Source organism: Tuber melanosporum, assembly GCF_000151645.1.
Source record: "Tuber melanosporum whole genome shotgun sequence assembly, scaffold_14, strain Mel28".
In the NCBI taxonomy this organism is placed as follows: Eukaryota; Fungi; Ascomycota; class Pezizomycetes; order Pezizales; family Tuberaceae; genus Tuber; species Tuber melanosporum.
Genome location: NW_003298797.1, coordinates 687,393 through 707,537, shown reverse-complemented (window position 1 = coordinate 707,537; position 20,145 = coordinate 687,393). Strand labels below are relative to the sequence as shown.

The 20,145-nt window shown below is 44.0% G+C and overlaps 1 protein-coding gene; it reads right to left on the bottom strand.

Annotated features, from left to right (window-relative positions):
- Positions 1–566: 566 nt before the first annotated feature.
- On the bottom strand, positions 567–2,354 carry GSTUM_00004653001 (uncharacterized protein). XM_002836292.2 has 4 exons: positions 1,860–2,354; positions 1,302–1,392; positions 1,058–1,205; positions 567–984 (listed from the first exon to the last, which is right to left on the bottom strand). Exons 1-4 carry the CDS (start codon positions 1,962–1,964, stop codon positions 972–974), a joined length of 357 nt encoding a protein of 118 aa, XP_002836338.1. The 5' UTR covers positions 1,965–2,354; the 3' UTR covers positions 567–971.
- Positions 2,355–20,145: the final 17,791 nt, after the last annotated feature.

The following is a 20,145-nucleotide window of genomic DNA, read 5'->3' as shown; positions in this document are numbered from 1 at the left end:
CCCTCCATCCACACGTCTTGGCAATAGACCACTAACATCCCACCCCGCACGCAGGTGATGCCGGTACAGTACGAGAAAGTTTTATCTCATCGTGGGGTTAAGTTACAGGTAAAGGCGCAGGCAAAGTCAGTCAAAGCGATGGCCATCCCCGGCCCAGCGGACTTAACTCATGTGAAAGATAGGCTGGGCGATGATATATTACTCGAGTATACTATGATCTTCATGGGCGATTGAAAAATTTAATGAAAAAACCTTGATAAAATAAAAATAAAAGCAAAAAAAGTAAATAATATTATTACGATAGCAGATTAATAATCTCCCATAAAGTATTTGGAGTGTACGAGTATCATACTCGTACTCATACGGTACCGTACTCACCATCTCCCCCTTTAATAGCCCTTCTCTCATTCGTTCTCTTGGCCCCGGAATCGCTCAAACAAGCAGAAGCTACCAGATGGCACAAGGGGAAGAACGGTCGAATTGGCTACTCCAGGTTCCCCGGTATTGGCCGGTCGAGGGGGGAGCAAGAGGAGATGAGAACGAAAAGCGAGGATAGCTTGAAGTTACAGTGAAAAAACGTTTCCATCAAAACTAACAGCACAAAGGGAATTCCAGCAGATACACAGTAAAGAGAAAAGAAAAGCAAAGAAAAGGAGGAAAGAAAACAAGAATTTCGCCGGTCCCCACAACCTAAAGACAGCCAAGCATCCCATTGACCCAATTCCAAAACCCAAAAAGTCATATTGAGAATTGGAATATTTTCTGCTTGCTTACTTTTGTTTTGTTTTCATGTGAAAGTTTCTCGTCGTGATTCTCATGCCCATTCATTGTCGGATTGTCGTCAGACATGATTCCCACCGCCCCAAACCAGGACCCCTTGACCACCGTAAAGCCGAGCTGCCCTCTTCTCCTGTCTATGAAAACCGCTCCCGCGCCAGAAAAAACCAAACAACCTCTCCCATACAACTCGATTATTTAGTTTGACTATACCCGGTGCACCGTTAGAAAATGCTCTAGGCATATATCCAGGGTCGGGGCTGAGGGAAATTGAACGAACCTGATAACGACTGGGACGATGACAATAACCAAAAGAATGATGATACCAACAACTATGCACATGCGCATCTTCATGTCCTTCCACCACATTTGCTTTCGGACCCTGTTAGCCCCGCGGCGGAAACCCAACGCAGACACAGCAAGATTGTCTGAGGATGAGCGTATTATGTCAGCATTTCATTTCACAGGGCTGAAATTCCTCCCTCAGGAAGAAAAAAGAAAAAAAATAGTGAATGGTTACTAACCAGTCTTATCTTGGAGACTGTCCAATCTGGCGCCACGGTCGGCGACCTTATTGATGTTCTCCCGCATGATTCCGACGGTATCGTCGATTTGCTAAAAACAAGTTCGTCATCAGCCTCACCCCAGCAAAAGTACCCAATATCGGAAGGGCTCATAGAAAAAGAGGTTTCATATAAAAGAAAGTAAAAAAAGAAGGAAAGGCAAAAAGGTCATGGAACATCGCGCGCGGGATAAACCGAGAAAGATAGGTATGCTGCTGCAGAGGGTGCGACTGGGGCTGAAGTGACCCCACGGCAAGCTTTCGTCGCGCCGCCGCACCAGATATCCAGCTGCCCTCCTACGAGAGAGGTAGAGAACAATGAGGGTTCGCGGGAACGGTAAATCAAAGATGGCAAGGTAAGATCGCACAACTTTGTTGTCGAGAACTACTTCACCTTCCCCCCTGACATACGCGGCCCAGAAGCAATCCCCCACAAAAACTCAACAAAGAGCCAGGGGCCACTCGGTTCGTTCCGCACTCGAAATAACCAGACAGGTGAAAGGGAAAAGGGGAAACTAACCGCTTGAATAGCTGCAGTCCTCTGGTTTCCAGGACCTCCAGGCTGTCCTTGACTACCGCCAGCACCACCGCTGGGAATGTAAGGATCGTACGGCTGGTCAGACATTATGAGTTTTGCGAGAGGTGAGCTTGGTTAGAGTGAAAAGGATTCGTTAAGGGCGAGCGACGTGAAAAAAGCAGACTCGTGAACGGGGAGATTGTAGTTGCAGTTGTAGTTGTTAGGTGTAGTTTGGATGGGGGATAGGGTTGATGGAGATGGATGGATGGGAAGGGTGGTGCTGATGATGAGAGGGATGGTTGACTTGCTCGGTCGCAAACAAGGGCGGGAGATTGGGCGAGGAGGCAACCGGAGCTGCGGTAGGGTAGGGTATGTTTGAGAAATGTATGATACTTGTATGTGAACTTGGGTGGCAACGCAGGCAGCGTGGCCAAACCAAATCAATATGTATAAAGGGATACCAGTATTCCCATAGAATTAAGGGGCGATGAAAAGTACCATAATCCAGAGAGGCAACAAAGAAAATGGTTATTTTCATGTCATGGTGGGCCTTTTGAAAATTCCATCGAGGTGCGGTTATTTTTGGTGCGCGTCCCGGGGAGGGAGGCTCAGCCCAGCAGCCACGAGCGTGGCGCACCCAAGTTTTCCTGGTGGTTAATGCGATCGTCACCTGTGCACTTCAGCAAACTGTGTACTCGAGTATGATACGGTACTCCAGCAACCGCAATTATTACCATGTCGGTATGGTAACAACCAGAGCTTTTGGAAGTGAAGGGAGTAGCGGTAGTTGATCTCATTTTATTTCAAACCTGCGATAATTTCTACGGTATTATCCAAGATGATGTCGGCGAAGATAGCGATGGTGAATCGGGGGTGGGCTTTTTCTTCTCACCTTTCACGCAGCCGGAAGTGGAAAAGACGCGGGGAGGCTGGAGCCCAGAGGACTACGCAAAGGTGGATCTCGTATCGTAACGTGGGCTATGATACTCGTACTGTGCCGTAACCCCAACAACCCGACCCGACTTTTTCTCCCCATCCAACAAACTTCCTACGGTGCAAAGCGGCTGGCGGGTGCTCCGATGAAACAAGAATCCTGTTGCAACCGATCGGGATTGGGCCAAGAAACGCTACAACACCAGTGAGGAGTTGCCATACAAGACAGTTCTGTATGCCTTCCGGCAACAAGCGGAACAGCGAATGAAGCAGATATCTTTAGAATTATCTATTCAGTAAAATAAATAAATCAAAACACCAGCAATGATAACTACAATTATGTTTTGAGGAAACACCTCGATGCATTTTTAAAATATCCAACATCAGTATTGTGAAGGCAGTATTATTTTTACAATAGTATTACATAAGCATGTCTTGCCTACCCACTCACATTACGAGTACGGTGGTCTACGGTGCCTGGACTAGCCTCGTTTCCAGCCTGCTCTATGTTGATTGGGTCCCTTGTTTCACTCTCACCAAAAATTTGACCCCCACCTCCAAATTCCTCTCAATAAACACTTCGTTAAAAAAAAAAAGTCTCTTGATTATTCTGCACAGGATTACCTACGAGTACATCTCCAGTTTTTTTCTTCATTGAAATCCATGGTTGCCATTGACTGATTAAACAACAGGTTTTGCTGGTTTCGAGGTCCCCGGTATGGTTCCATTTGCACAGCACCTACCCTGTACTAGTACGACTACTCGAGTACTAACAAATTTCAAAAGTATTCGGACACCTTGGCGCCAAGGCCACAGGTACTTAGTGCAATCTAAAATCTGGTATATTCAACAAAATAACTAGCTATAGAATTTGCTACTGCCTGGCTCTTCCATCTATTTAGCCATGGAACTTGTTTCCACCCTGCTGTTTAATACATTTAGCCATAACTCTAGGAAGCTTAGATATCTCTTTATTAATCTCCTGAACTGTAATCTGCTCCAATTCCTGCTATAATACCTCCTTCATTTCACTTACACTTGTAACTCACTCATGCCCCCGTTGTATTTGTATTTGTAACTTCATCAACTGTCACAAATGCTTAATAGGGTTAAAATAAGGCGAATTGGGAGGCCAATCCACCTTCGGTATACCTACTTTAACTCTTTCTAATGTAGTAAAGTCTGAGTAATGAGCAGGAGTATTGTCTTCTATTAAAAGAAAATTGGGATTTCACAATATATGCTCCTTGTAAGTAGGCCAAAGCAGTGGCTGGGTAAGAGCAGTAACATACATCTATGAATCTACCTCATGAGGGTCACTTCCTTTCTTGAGCGCCTACACCTTATACTTTTTCCCTCTCCATGACTGAGTAGTTTTAATCTTAACTCCCGTTCTCTGAGCTTCAACCTTTGCCTCCTATAGTGCCTTCAACTCCTGCTTTTTTAATTGCCTCCACCGGTCACTTAACCTCCAATAATTATTCAACCCCTCCTCTTCTGCCCTGCAATTTGTATTGTAAACTCTTATAGCCTCAATGGAAGCGACCTTGTTCTTCTCTATTTCTGGTTCTCACATCCAGAATGGTTCTTTTCAGTTTCAACTTATGATTTCCCAGCACATCACCATAGTCCCTCTCTTCTTCTTAACTCCAATACAATCATCATGCCACTACTCGCCTTTCTCTTGCCATACTCTAGACGGACCATAAATGCCGCCAATTTTAATAAACATCTCGTCAGTAAAAGTGTAGTTGGCTCATTCAGTTACCGGAAGCCAATTCACATGAGGCACACAAAAATTCTCAGATTATCTGTTAGCTATAGATTAAATTATACTAGTAGTAGGTAAATGAAATGCACTAACAATATATTTGATTTGATTTTCTGCGCTGAAAATAAACTTAAAAACTTTCTGATAGGTGTTACAAATATGGCTTGGCATGGGAAAAGGTTTTCACATAACTCATAAATATGAGTCATAGATATGTTATTGTTTCACGCATATGACTCATTTGGGTCATATGACTTATTATGTTATGTTTTGTACATGGCTCAAATATGAGTCATGGGACGTGCGCCTGGCGAGTATGCCTTGCGGGTATGCCTTACGTATATGATTTAGGTTTAGCACATGATCTGGTTATGAGGTCATGGGTTTCTTGCATATGACTCATTCGAGTCATATGACTTGTTTATTGCGTTATGATTGGTTTATGAGTTTTCATACATAACCTTGCTATGAGATCATGGGTTTTGAGCGTGTGACCTTTTTGGTCATATGATTAGTTTGTTATGATTTGGTTTTGCACATGTGACCACTTTAGGTCACATGACTATGGGCGGGAAGAACACTATATAAGGAGGCTGATGTGGCAGAGGAGGATAGGTTCTTCACGCTTTGTTCTAAGTACTTTTCCACGTCCTTGCCATTGCTTTGCCCAGAGTGTATCTTTCACACCCATAATGGGCCGTGATGCCTTGGATTCTGGGGGAGATATCTGAGTTTACTCAGTAGTTCCTGGGATTCTTAGTGTTGAGGTTTGTTAGTGTTGCGTGGCGGACTATTTGTTTGCTTCTCGTTTCATTGCTTGCTGGTTATCTCAAGATGCTGGTACTTTGAGCTATTTATCACGGTCTCTTACGATCCCCTTTTGGTAAAATATCTTCGGCTTCCTGTATATGTCCTACTCACAGGTTTCGCGTTCGATTGGGGGGGATAGAACATTGTGTTCGGGGATATCACCCTTGTCGTTCTTTGGGCCAGCTCATGGTTGTTGGGTTTTAATGGAGCCCTTAGTTCTTACGATACAAAATACCCTTGGGTTAGACTAATGACCTTCCCAAGTTCAACTCATCGTACTGGCTGCATCATTCCTCTGGCGGCAGGGTAGTGCATGCCCAGCCCCTCCTCATTACATTACATTTCTAAGATCGGAATCCTACTATGTTGTTTATCACCATTCTCTTGGAAGTTTTATCCTTGCGGCATTTACGGGAGTTCAGTCAAGTGTCTCCTTCCTGCCTCAGTGGGGATGGCTTTGACCCTAAAAACTCTTAGCCCCTGGTGTGGTTATTGTTGCTGCCTGGGGTGGTGTGGGACGATTGGCTGCTAGACACGCAGGTTGTCTGTGTGTTTAGGTGGTTCGGTTATGGACTATGGTTGGCGGCTTCACCTATTGCAAGTTGGGCCTACCTTCTGTTTGTCTGCTCCTGTTCACTCAGCCTCCCCCTTCATGTTGTATTAGTTGGGGGTGTCTCTTGCCCGTTGTTCAGTCTGTGCTTATTGCCTGACCTGTGGGGCTGGCTTTGGCTAACTCTGCTTACTCTTTTTCAACTTGGTTGAACTTTGGTTCAACTGGGTTGAATGGTGTGGCTGGTACTGGTATCTTCGAGTACTAGTACTGCCTCCTTTGTGGCTCCCGGCTGTGGCTGGTGGGCTTCCCTTGGCTACAAGGTGCTAGGGGTTAGGGCTCTGTTGGTGTGGCCAAGACTAGTAGCTGCCTGATGGGGCTAGTTATAGGCGGTCCTGTGGCTATCAGATAGTTGGTCAGCCTGAGAGGCTGGGGGGCTGGATGGACTCTGTGGCGTCTGGCGTGTGGTGCTTGGGGGGGACTGATTGGGGAGGGAGAGGTGCCTGCAAGCACCAGTCAGGCCTGCGTCAGGATGGGCGAGGTTTAATTAAGTGTTTCTGGCCCGGCTTAGGATATTGAACGAAGTTACTGAGTGCTGCAAAGCTCCTCTTTGGACTGATGGGTTGATGGCCACCTGTGCAGATAGTGGATTGCGACCACCTGGTTGGACTTGTTTGAGTCATACAAGTTGGATTTTGTGGGGTTTGTTTGATTTGTTTGGTTTGGCTACAGGTTTAGTAGGAGGAGGCATGGCACCACAGGTAGGAGATAGGCCCCACTGACCTGTTCGGTCTGTCACCACCTCTATGTATTTCTCTTGTTTGTATTGTTTTTTTGGGGGACAGGCAGTAGGTACAGGTCCTCCTCACCAGTACGCTCTATGGAGGCAACCGGCAAAGTGGGTTCATAGGGTCGATGGCCTTGTATGCGGATGGGAGAGGTTGGCATGTTGGTTTCCTCCTCCATGCCTTTGTGTTGCCTGTAGGTTTTGTTTGGGTTTTGTTGGTTTTCTATTGTGGTAGAGGTTTCACGGGACAGTTTTCAGACTGTGTAGTAGTGCTTTCATGTTTGTTGGACAAGGAACCTGGTCGCGTCGGTCTTTTTAATTAGCTTCGGCTACGTTTAGTGCCGGTTGGCTTTATACCAGAGAGGTTGCAAACTTGGACCAGGGAGGGTACTGGGTAGTTTAATAGTCTTGTAATTAGTTCTCGTGCGGGGATGACTCAGGGATGGTAGGTATGGGACTGTAGACTTAGTTAGCTTAGGATTAGTGGTATACTGGTTAGCGGTATCCCTGTGCCGACAGGGGCTCGTTGTATGCCAGTGTTGACGGTACGAGTTTAAATAAAATTAGATTGAATTCTAAGTACTTTTCTTACTTATTACTTTAACGAATATAAATTACCTTTACGATCGTTATCTTTATTGCAATGTCATTGTTACACCAAGGAAAGCTCTTCGGAGAGAAGAGTTAGAGAAAGCTTATGATAGACATTCCTGATAGAAGACAAAGGTCTTGTACTATCAGTAACGTAGGCAGAGGTCTAGTGCTATCGTAAGACTAAGAAAAGAATTAAGAGAAGAAGAGAGGTATCATTCCCTGTTGCCAAGAACTAACTATCCGAGGAGAGATTGTTACATTACAAAGCGTTACCTAGAGCCACGCCAAACGATACAAGACGCCTTCCTTCAACCCAGACAGGGAAGGAGATATCGATATCAACGATCAAAACCTTAACCTAGAGGGATTTAGCGACATCCTAGATTACGCTTCAACCGAGCCCTGAAGGGCAGCCAGTCCAGTAACCCTAAAGAAAGGATCACCAGTCGTTAGCTCTACTGCATGTACTCCATGACCAGAAAGGATATCAGGCTCAGCAGTACTAGGGCCACCAGCCCCAGCTGCTCCGGCACTAGGTGCCAACATACCTGAAATGACTGAAGACCAGTTTCAGACATCTCTTACAGTAACATGAAACACGGGACAAGGAAATATCCAACGACCAAAAGCCAAAGAACCCGACACATATGAAGGAGCTGAAGATAAGTTATGAATATTCTTAGTACAATGTGAAGGATATTTCTCCATCAACGGATATGGAGAACACCATAATGAAATTAAGATTCCCTTTGTGGAATCTCTGTTAAGAGGACTCGCTGGACAATGGATCATACCATTCCAAGATAGAAGGAAACAAAGAGACTGAGTCATCTATGCAGAATTCAAGGATATTCTTTTCGAACAATTTGGCGTCCCCAATGTCAAAGAAACGGTAAGAAGAAAGTTGGAGAAACTCCAACAAGGAAAATAGACATTTTCAGCATACTGGAATAAATATCGACTATTAGAATACAAAGCAGAATTCGACGATGCAACTCTCTATATTATCCTACTAAGAAACTATAGTCAAAGACTACGAGAAATATGGGGAATTTCAGACTTGTGCTATACAACTTCGGAACAATTTGCAAGATGGGTAATCGATAAGGAAAGCAAGCTGAACATAGTTCGAAACAACTCGGAAAATACCATAGCGCATAGGATGGTCGAGTCGTCAAGGAATATGGATGGAATATTCCAACCATAAGCAATGCAAAGTGAGAGCGGAATATTACTGCCAGACAAACTAATAGAATTGGATAAAACGAGATCAGGACTAGCTTTGAAACTATCTAAGAAAGAATACACTGGGAGGATGAATGGAAAACTCTGTCTGAGATGTGAAAAGGTAGGACATCAGATAAGGGAATGCCGAAGCAGACTAGATAATGGATACCAAGAAATCAAGGCAGCGGGAAATAATCGTTTCCAATTCAAGAAAAAGATGAACATCTGCGAGATGATGGCTGAGGATGTATCGGCGGAAAACAACAAGGGTCTCCAGTAAATGGTGGTCTGGAAGACCCAAGATGTGAACCTTGAAAACTCATAAAGTTAGCGAACTACTACATGGTACATTACACACAAAGGGGAGAAGAAGACGGAGATCATGTGATGATCAAGACAAAGATACACAACGAAAAGCACGAAGAAACAACAATATATGCAATGCTCGACTCAGGAGCGACTGAAGATTTCATCGACAAAGAAATTTGCAACAAATACGGACTCCATATCAAGAAAGCAAAAAAAGCGAGACAGGTCTACCTAGTAGATGGAAAGCAGAGCGCAATGGGTCTTAGAACAGATATGGCGACAGTACCTGTAGACATTGACAGCTATAGGGAAATGGCAACTCTTAAGGTAGCAGATCTCAAGAACTAGGAGATAGTCTTAGAGATGCTATGGTTACGAAAATATAACCCGACAATTGATTGGAACGAGAACAAGATGACCTTCACCAGCGAACTGTGTGCAACACGATGTCTCAATAGTTTACCGGTGGTCTACTTGACACTGATACAAGAAGCGGAAGAAGAAACTTTACATTCAAAGTTTGCCAAGATGCGACAAGAAAACAGAGTCTGGATACAAAAGCTGGACCAAGGGGCAAAAGTGCCTAGCAAGGGTTTCAAAGGGGTAGCAGGACATGACTTGTATGCTAACAAAGAAACCAAGATACCTGCCAATGGGCAGGCAACAATTGTAACAGAAATAGCCATTCGACCACTAGAGGGCACATATGGACGGATAGCATTCCACAGTGGTCAATCAGTTAGACATCGACTTATGAAAATGGTAGGAGTGATTGATGCCAACTATACATGTGAAATCAAAGTGGTCTTGGCCAACCTGGCTCAAGAGGACTACAAAGTCCAGAAAGGCGATCGAATCGCACAGTTGATCATTGAAAAAATCAACAAAGAAGGTCTACACGAAGTAGATTAAATAGAAGAAACTACAAGGGGAAACAAGGGATTTGGAAGGACAGAACAGAACCAGCCTGATACAACAAAAAGAATTGAGATTAAGGAGATCACAGCACAAGCCTTTGGACAGTACTATCGAAGAGGAGATACCACAGGAATTCTCAAATAGACATACAAAGACGAAAAAGCGGTCCTAGGGAAAATGAACATTAGCACAGAACTAGCAATCTAAGATAAGAAATACTAAAGCAAAAAAGGATGGAAAGAATTGATTCCAAAAGAATATCACCAATTCACGAATCTATTCCAAGAAGAAGAAGCTACAGGGCTACCACTCTGAAGACTAGAAATGGACCACGAGATTCAGCAGGACAAAGACGAGAAAACGGGAAATTCAAAAGAGATTCTCTACAAGAAGCTATACCCACTAGGAGAAGCGGAGCTCGAAGAACTTAGAAAGTATATTGAGCAAAGCTAAAAGCAAGGATGTATCAGAGACTTCGTTGCATCAGGAGGATCTCCAATACTATTCGTCAAAAAGAAAGATGGAAAGATGAGACTCTGTGTAGACTACAGAGTCCTCAATTCGGTTATCAAGAAAGATTGATATCCACTACCTTTAATTGGAGAAGCACTGGATAGACTATGGTCAGCAAAATACTCCACCAAGCTCGACATCAAGGATGCAGATGTTAGGCAGAGACAACTTGATAGACTTCAAAGTTGTCTAGGCTAATCGAGATTCGTTTCTGTAGATGGAGATTGTCTAGGAAGGCTCAGACTTTGCTCGTTTCATTTATAACTACTAGGAGTAAAGTAGAATAGGCAAAGTAGGGTAGAATCGTAAAAACAATATTATATTATTAAGGTCTCTTCTCCGTTGCTTGATGATGTCTAATGCTTGGGAGGCACTTCGATATTTATATTCCGTGTCTGGGTATTTACGGACTACATCTATTTATCATACAACTATATACTTCTTCAATCGTAATTCGCAAGGTCGAGTTTTCTTCCAAGTTGCGAACACCTGTGGACCCTGAAAACCATCACACCCTCTTCGGTAATTATAATATTTCTTCTTAGGAAGCATGCTGTCCCCAATAGTAATATTCCGATTAGCAGAGTCTTTAGACCTATGGCCTAGTTCTTAAGTCGAACTGAGTTGGCTCCAATTGTCTTCGCCATTGATAAAATAATCAGTTTTATCCACAGCTAAATCTGGAAAGGTGGTCGTCATTACAACCATTATAGATCGTCTGACTCCGATCCTTTGTAACTCCATACCCAACCCATAGATTTTCTTTGGATGACTTCCTATTAACTTACAGGAAGCTATTCCATCAGATTGGAAATTAATACCTCGGTCGGCAACCATTGGTTGCTCTCTGGGTAGTAGGTTTCAGTAACCATTGTAGTATTGAGAATCACCCCATTGCTACGACGTATTCCGAAACCCAGTTGCAACACTCTGTGAAGTTCTTTGGCTTCTTTGGTAGTGTCTTTTGGAGTTCTAAACTCTTCTGGTGGATGTAAATGTATTGGTCTCTAGTAGAGATCCTTTGCCATTTGATACCATCTCTTTGTACGAAATCGTCCCATTACCTACGGCCCATGCCAAAGGTATCATGTTTTTGAAGCCCAGTAACTCTCTGAGTAGTTGACAGAATTACTCCATTCCACTTCCCACACCTAGACTAAGGTCCCCTCTCATATATCCTGCGAATGGAATCCGGTCGGAGGGACGGCGACGACGTATATGATATTATTCTAACACCTTCAATTCTGTAGTAATACAGTCACAGGACGCAACTGAGATTAATATATATGATGACGTGCGGGGCCCGTAAGAGAGCCGGAAGGGGGTATTGGAGACCAGAAATTCCTATTCCGAGTGGGGTTACCCTACTTAAGGTGGTTCCTAGGTATCGGGTTCTGGTATTCCTAACAGCATACCATAATATATGCATCAAAGCAGGAGACGAATGGAATACAACATTCGCCTCAAAATATGGAATGTTCGAATGATTGGTCATGCCTTTTGGGCTAACCAATGCATCAGCTTCATTTCAAAGATAGATTAACAAGGTACTCAACAAGTACCTGGACATATGTTGTATCATATACTTGGACAATGTACTCATCTATGCGGAAAACATGCAACAACATCAGAAGGATGTCAGCAATATTATGGCCATAATACAAGGATCAGGAATGAAGATCAAACCAACGAAATGCGAATTTTATAAAGAAGACACTGAATACCTCGGATTTATCATCAATTAGAGCAGGGTCAAGGTCAACCCAGTCAAAATGACAGCAATATAGGATTAGGCCAAACCAAACAATAAAACGGATGTTCAATACTTTATGGAATTCTGCAACTTTTATCGATAGTTCATAGAACAGTTTAGCAGGTTTGCAAAACCACTCTATAACTTGACCAAGAAAGACAAGAAATGGAAATGGGGAGAAACAGATCGAAAAGCATACAATGTCATCTGGACACATCTGACATTAGTACCTATACTGATACACTTTGAGCCAAACCGAAGAACAATAATTGAAATAGATGCCACGAAGTATGTATGTCTAGGCATACTATCGCAACAATGCGAATATGGAAAAGGGAGGCCAGTGTCTTATCGATGCAAGACAATGTCCCCCGTAAAATGCAACTACAATGTTTCAAAAAAGAACTATTAGCAATAGTTTAAGCATTAAAGGAATGGAGGAGATACATTCGGAACAACGACTACCCGGTGCGAGTTCTAACTGACCACAAGAATCTGGTCCCATTCATGACCACAAAGGAATTAAATGACCACCTGATAAGGTGGATGGAACACCTCAGCAAATACAACTTCAAAATTAAATACCGACAAGGCAAAGAGAGCGGAAAGCCAGATGCTCTCGCAAGGATTGCAAGCAACAAATCACAAATAAAAGAAGACGAAATGATTAAACAAAAAATACAAATACTATTACCAAAGACCTACTTCAAGGCACTGGAGGTTATCCAATTCACATCAACAGAAGAAAAGGAAATTGAAAAGGCAAATGAAGGAGATAAAACAATTCAAGCAAAAAGAGAAGCATTGAAAGAAGGAAAAAAGGAGATGAAAGAAATCGCTCTGGGTTTATGCCAATGGGAGGATGGAAACATGTGGTACGATGGAAAAAAAGTGGATTCCGGAAGAAGAAAAGATAAGAACAGACATCATACGACAACATCATAATATCTGAATGGCAGGACATGGAGGAACAGCCAAAATCACAGAATTCATCATGAGGTCATTCTATTGGCCAGGACTAGGCGAAGATGTCAAAAGATATGTCAAGAATTGTGACATATGCCAAAGGACGAAAACGGCGAGATATACACCATATGGATTACTGAAATTGAACGAAGTTCCTGAACAACCGTGGAAACAATTACTATGGATTTCATCACGGACCTACCGTTATCAGAGAAATGTGATAGCATCCTGGTCGTGGTAGATTGTCTAATCAATATGAGTCATTTCATTCCGGTCAGAAAAGATATGGACACGAGGGATTTTATATAAACATTCTTGTGAGAAGTCTTCCAACTTTAAAGCCTTCCAAAGAATATTATTACCAACTAAGGAACATTGTTCACATTAGGACTGTGCAAAAAAGTAACCGGAGAAATGGGGATACAAAACAGGCTGAGCACAGCAATTCAGCCACAAACGGATGGATAAACGGAATGGGTAAATGCAATACTCGAATAATATTTACGGGCCTATGTCAATTACCAACAAGATATCTGGTACAAACTGCTATCAATGGCTAAATTCCCATACAACAATGGTAAACAAGAAACAATTGGCACGACACCCTTTTTCGCGAATTATGGACAACATCCACAAAGTCATGCCACATATCATACGATTAACGGGATAATACCAGATAAAACAAACATGGGAAAATTACACGAGATATTACAATAGGAAATGAGTCAAGTACAACAACGGCAAAAAGAAAAATATGATAAACACTGAAGACCAGATCCTAATATACAACTGGGAGATATGCTATGACTAGTACTATGCAATATCCATACAACGTGGCCATCAAAGAAATTGGACTACAAGAAAATTGGACCTGTCAAGATACTGGAAAGAGTGGGCAACTGAGCTTATAAACTCGACCTTCCCCCCTCAATACGAATACATAACACATTTTATATCTCACTCCTCAACTTACATAATAACAATATGTTTCTCTCACAAACAATTATTCCTCCTCCTCTGATTGAACTTAATGGAGAACCAGAACACAAACTCGAAGAGATAGTCGATTATCACATCTACTATGGAAATCTACAATACTGAGCTACGTGGACCGGTTACCCATAAGAATATGAGAAAACTTGGTACTCCATACCTAACTTCGAACACGCAAAAGATACTATCTCAATCTTCTACTAGCGATACCCAGGCAGGTCCGGCCCAGGTAATGATCAGATTCAATCAAGACAGAGGCGAGGAAAAGCCTTCCACACCATTGTAACCACGTGAGGACTGGAATGATAGCTCCTGACAAACCACACCAACCAGTCCAGAATTCTCATTCATGGGGCTGAACGACCAAGAACTTGAGGAAAGGGAAAAACAAGCATAGTATAACACCATGTTATGGATGGTATGCTACGATGATGGATGTTCCACACACTATGGGGACAAGGAAGGCTTGGGGTGGTTCCTAAGAGAATACAAAAAGTATGGTCCACGCCCGGACCATGCTCTAAAGCACTGGAAACAGTGCCTTAATAACATGTGCAAGATGCACAGGATGAAGAAAATCACTGGGGGATACTACCAGCAGAAGGATAGAATAAAGAAAGAGTTGAACAGAAAGGATGCCACGATATGGCACAGGGCTAGGACCTCGAGGATGAGGCCGAGGGAGGGAGGAGACCAAAATTCATCTACGGAAACGGAATGGGATACCAGAAGCCTGCACAGGCAAATCAGAGAACTCCGAGAACAACTTGGCCAGGCCGAGGCTACAATCTCAGCCAATGAAAAAACGATTGCAGGGCTAAGACAACTAAACGACAGTCTATGGCGCACGATCAAGATGGTGAACCTCATCTTGAAAACGGTGAGAATAAGAGGGAGGGAAGCGGACGACAAGTTCAATAGACTTGAGGGGTTCACGTGCTCAGCAGGACTGGAACTATTGAAACTTGGGGAGAAAGCCTGATGGGACTCAAGCTTAGGGGGAGAGGAGCTAATATCACAAATGTGGCTTGGCACAGGAAAAGGTTTTCACATGAGTCATCAATATGAGTCATAGGTATGTAATTATTTCACGCATATGACTCATTTGAATCATATAATTTATTATGTTAGGTTTCGTACATGGCTCAAATATGAGTTATGAAATGTGCGCCTAGTGAGTATGCCTTGCAAGTGTGCCTTGTGGGTATGCCTTACGCATGTGATTTAGATTTAGTATATGACCTCGTTATGAGGTTATGGGTTTCGTGCATATGACTCATTCGAGTCATATGACTTATTTATTGCGCTATGATTGGTTTATGAGTTTTCACACATGACTTTACTATGAGGTCATGGGTTTTGAGCATGTAACCACTTTGGTCACATGACTAGTTTGTTATGATTTGATTTCGCACATGTGACCACTTTGGGTCACATGACTACGGGTAGGAAGAACCCTATATAAGGAGGCCATTGTGGCCGAGGAGGATAAGTTCTTCACACTTTGTTCTAAGTACTTTTCCTACTTATTACTTTAATGAATATAAAATACCTTTATGATCTTTATCTTTATTGCAACGTTATTGTTATGCCAGGGAAAGCTCTTCGCAGAGAAGAGTTAGAGAAAGCTTACGATAGGCGTTCCTGATAGAAGACAAAGGTCTTGTACTATCAGTAATGTAGGCAGAGGTCTAGTGCTATCGTAAGACTAAGAAAAGAAACAGGAGAAGAAGAGAGGTATCGTTCCCCGTCGCCAAGAACTAACTATCCGAGGAGGGATCGTTACAATAGGCGTGTATGGCACACTCATCTAAGGCTCTAAAAACTGTTAAATCACTCACATGAGTGAAGTCAGATTCTTGTTATATATTCCTCAACTACAAATATCGTGAGATAAAATCACTTTTTACAAATTTGATAATGTCATCCTTATCCGACTCAGATAAAGGTCGTGGGCGGTCCTGGTATGGATCAGGATCCAATACACTAGCTTTAATTAATTCTAGTAGAGAAAATTGTTTGATATACTCTATACCAGTAGGGATTGAGGGTACTAGAGGAAGTGTCACCTGAGGAAGTTGTGTATGAGGAAGTGATATTGTTGAGAGTTGTTCTGAGCAAAGCTGTACTGCTAGCAGAGGCAGCATGGAGGGGAGTGCTGCCAGAAGGGGTAGCATTGAAGGAAGTGCTACCAAGAGAGGCAGCAATAAAAGAAGTGCAGCCAGAAGAGGTAGTATCAAAGGTAGTGCTCCTGGGAGAGGTAGGACCAAAGGAAGGACTGTCAGAAGAGACAGTATTGAAGGTAGTTATGTCAGTGGAGACTGCACAGATGGAAGTACCGCTGGAGGTAGTAGAGCCGAAAGGAGCACTGTCTGAAGGGGCAGTACTAAAGAAAGTACCACCAGAGATGGTAGAGCCAAAGAGAGTACTGCCTGAAGAGGCAGCACAGAAGGAAGTTCTGCCTGAGGTGGTAGAGCCAAAGAGTGTGCTACCTGAAGGGGCAATACAGAAGGAAGTACTGCTAGAGGTGGGAATGGCAAAGGGAGTGCTGTCTCCAGAGACAGCGTGGAAAGAAGTACCACAAGAGGAGGTGGCACTAAAGGAAGTGCTGCCAGAAGAGGCAGCACTGGAGACTAAGTTTGAAGCTGAGCTCTCTCTGCATTAGAAAGTGCATGCTTCCAGATATCACTGGTTGTGGATTTTGAAACCCCAGCAACTGCTTGAATTTGCCAGAAGCTTATAGAAACATCCAGATAATGATAAGCGATGATCACAGCACGCCGCCATGGGGTAATCTCTTTTCCTAATTATTATAAATTAGCCTGTCATATATCTCTGCTAGTACATAAGTTCTCTTACCTTGATTCTGATTTGCAGTTGGATAGAACAGGCTCATGGTTGGATAAGAATGTTTGTTGTAATACAGGTATTTGTCAACTCAGATTGGATTTACCCTATTTACTCAAAAGTCTGGGCACCAGATTTTCTCTCGGCGCCAAGGTGTCTGAATACTTTTGAAATTTGTTAGTACCTGGGGTGAGGGGTAAGTCTGTCGAACCTCCTCTTATTGGTTCCAGCCCTCTCGGCCACTCAGCGAACAGTATTTTCTCCAGCCACTGGGCCAAGAGTTCGACAGACTTTTTTCCTTCACAAAATATCAAATAATATTCTCTACCTAGAGGGAAGCATTCCATCAGGCTCTCTATCCCTTGACCAAATTGCGAGGAAATCCACCAATTATGTGCTTTGGCAACGGTTCATACCCATACAAACTGTGTCTATAAATGGAAAGTTCGACAGACTTTTGCGCACACCCTAAGTACTCGAGCACAGTGCTCCTCCAAGATGTGGAGAGGGAGAGCCAAGCCAAGACAAGGTGATGTAACACTGCTGACAAAACTCGCCTAGTGACGAGAGCTATTCCTAGAGTGCGGTAGTGAATTACCGGTATACGCAACCGAATTGGCAAGGTTGCCAGGCGCCATGAGGGTCACTGTTGCCATGATGGGTTAGGAGAACTCCTTTGGCCACACTGCCAGGGTTGGTAATTAATTAGTCTAACCTCCTTCCTCGACAATTGAGGTGATATGGTGGGGGGAACAGGCTCTGTTTATCTAATTATCTGCTATCTTGGACCCATGATGAGGTGATTTGCCTCAACTTATTAGACTATCTCTTTTCCTGGAGTTCCGAGTGGGCCTGAGGTTGTGGTGGGAGTAAGTACTCGCACTGTACTAGTACAGCACGGTGCAGATGTTTACCTCACTCGTACACTTTGCTAGCTAAAATAAGAAAAGTCAACATGAGGCTGCTCGGGTGCGGTGCTACAGTACTCAAGTATAGTGCCGTAACTTACCGGTGCTCATAACATCATTGTCATACTTAGTTATGTTATGGTCAATCATTCTGCTGGGAAGGATGGCTAAGAATCTTGAGACTTTGCGTGGGATGTCTAAAACTCTATCCATCGTGCATGGGTCGGGCAATAAAAAAGTGGCACGGTGCATAACTACGTAAAATTTCGTTACTCGAGTACCAGTGATGCATCCATATCTATTCCCTCTTGCCATGGGGGCTTCTAGGGGATATATAGATGAGGGATGGGACATGAAAACTCAGATCTAATCCACCTATGGAAAAGAATACTATCATACTTTCCAGGCTCTCGCTGAGTACAGTAGTCTACCGGAATGGGATGTTTGCGCTTCCAGATGAAATAGTTGCGCTGTGGACCAATATCGACATCATCCTGCTAGGATATATTTACTCCGGTACTGTACCGCTGTATATTGATTAACATCAACAACACCCTTTGCTCCTTGACACTTTTTTATCCCCTGACCCTTGCATTCACCATACGCCACCCACACAATCTGTACTGTACGAGGAACCGTACTTGTGAGTGAATCTTCGATACGGACGCAGACAGGCGCCAAGGCCAAGCTGCCAGGTTGAGCGGGCACAGGTTGTGATCCGCCACATGCCGGTACTGGCGGAAACGGTGTGGTGCCGGTAGGACTTGGCCAAGTGAGAGATGGATCACAGAATAGCACTCAATCATAATAAAGAGAGAAATTTATTGGTACAGTACTTGCATCAGCATGCACTCGAGTGCCAACCCCGTTGAGCGGAAAACAGTTTAATGCACAACAAGGGCCACCCGAGAGGGCTGAAAGAACAAAAGGGGTCTCACACTGGAAGCCGTTCGTTCTCTCGACCGATGAGAGGCCTCGAGCGAGACCATCCCGGAGTCAATCGAACCTGTCTGCGGCTACGCAGCATTCGTCATCGATCGAATAAGAGATAAGCCATCCAGCCTTCCGTCCAACCATCCATCCAGCCATCCGGCCAGACAGCTAGACAGCAGGAAAGTCAGGCGAAGAAGGAAAAAGAGAGGAAAAAAAATAAAAATAAAAATAAAAATAAAACGGTAGCCCAACCATAAGTACAGTACATAACAAAAAGCATACCGGCACAGAACCAGACAATAACAAAGTGGGAAGAACGAAGAGAAAGGGAAAGGTTCGAATAGGGGAGAAAGGGTGCGAGACAAGACTTGCCGAGATACCGGTAGTGGGGCCAAAGAGAGAAACGCACGCAGCCCTCAGCAAACTTCTCTATCTCTCACTCTGCTTTTGGCTTCTTGCTCTTTTCCCTGTTCTTCCCAATTGTTCACCCGTCCCTTATTCTGGTGCCCGCCCTCCTGCTTTCTCTCCTTCTGACTCTCCCTCTTTCCCTTTCCCTTGTCCCAGCTTTCAGCTTTCTTGTTGCTTGCGCCCTTCTCCATCCCTCCGGTGCCTTTCGTTCTCCTCCCCAAGTCGCTCGTTTCATTCTCTCCCCCATAAACCCCCACCCAACACCAGAATTGCACATTGGTTGTGATCTGTTCCCTTTGCCAAGCTGTCTTCCCGCCGTTTCATTATTAGCTTTGTCCGGTCCCACACAACAAAGGAACAATTCACATCCGCCCTTAACTCTCGCTCTTGTTTTGTCTTCTTTTATCCGGATTGCGGAAGACGCACTTGTTTACCGCCCAGATATTTGACACGACAACTCCACCCTCGCTCGTTTGGTTAGGGGAACTAGGGGGTTCGAGAAGGGGTCTAGGACACACGATACTGGTGCCTGGTGGCTCCAGGAGCCCAAATAATCTTCCAACTGCGAATTCATCATCGACTTCGACCTCCTCAATCTCCGCTGACGGGGCTCCCTTATTCCGGTTATTTCCAGAGCCACTCAACACTATAGCCCTCCTTCCTCCTTTGGGGCAATTGCCCTTACCACCTGTGCCCTCTTCAGCTCACCAATCGTGAGATCGTCGGGAACTCCCGCCCATCACCAACCATGCGACAATCCCCAATGGCAACCCTACGCCGCCTATCTACATCGCTGCTATTACTATCGCCCCTAATTGCTGCCTATGAACTCGACCTTGATAATAAAAGTACCTGCCCGCACTCCCACACAGGCCTGCCTCTTTTGCACTAGGAATACCCGCTGACCGAAGTGTTCTATAGAGTCAATTCTCGACATATCGCGAAATATCGCCTACAAGATGATGACCTTCTACCCCGGGAATAAGACGGGGGGGATTCCGGGTCTTTTTGGTGACCCTTACTACTGGTGGGAATCGGGTGCAGCATTTGGTGTAGGTGACCACCCGAA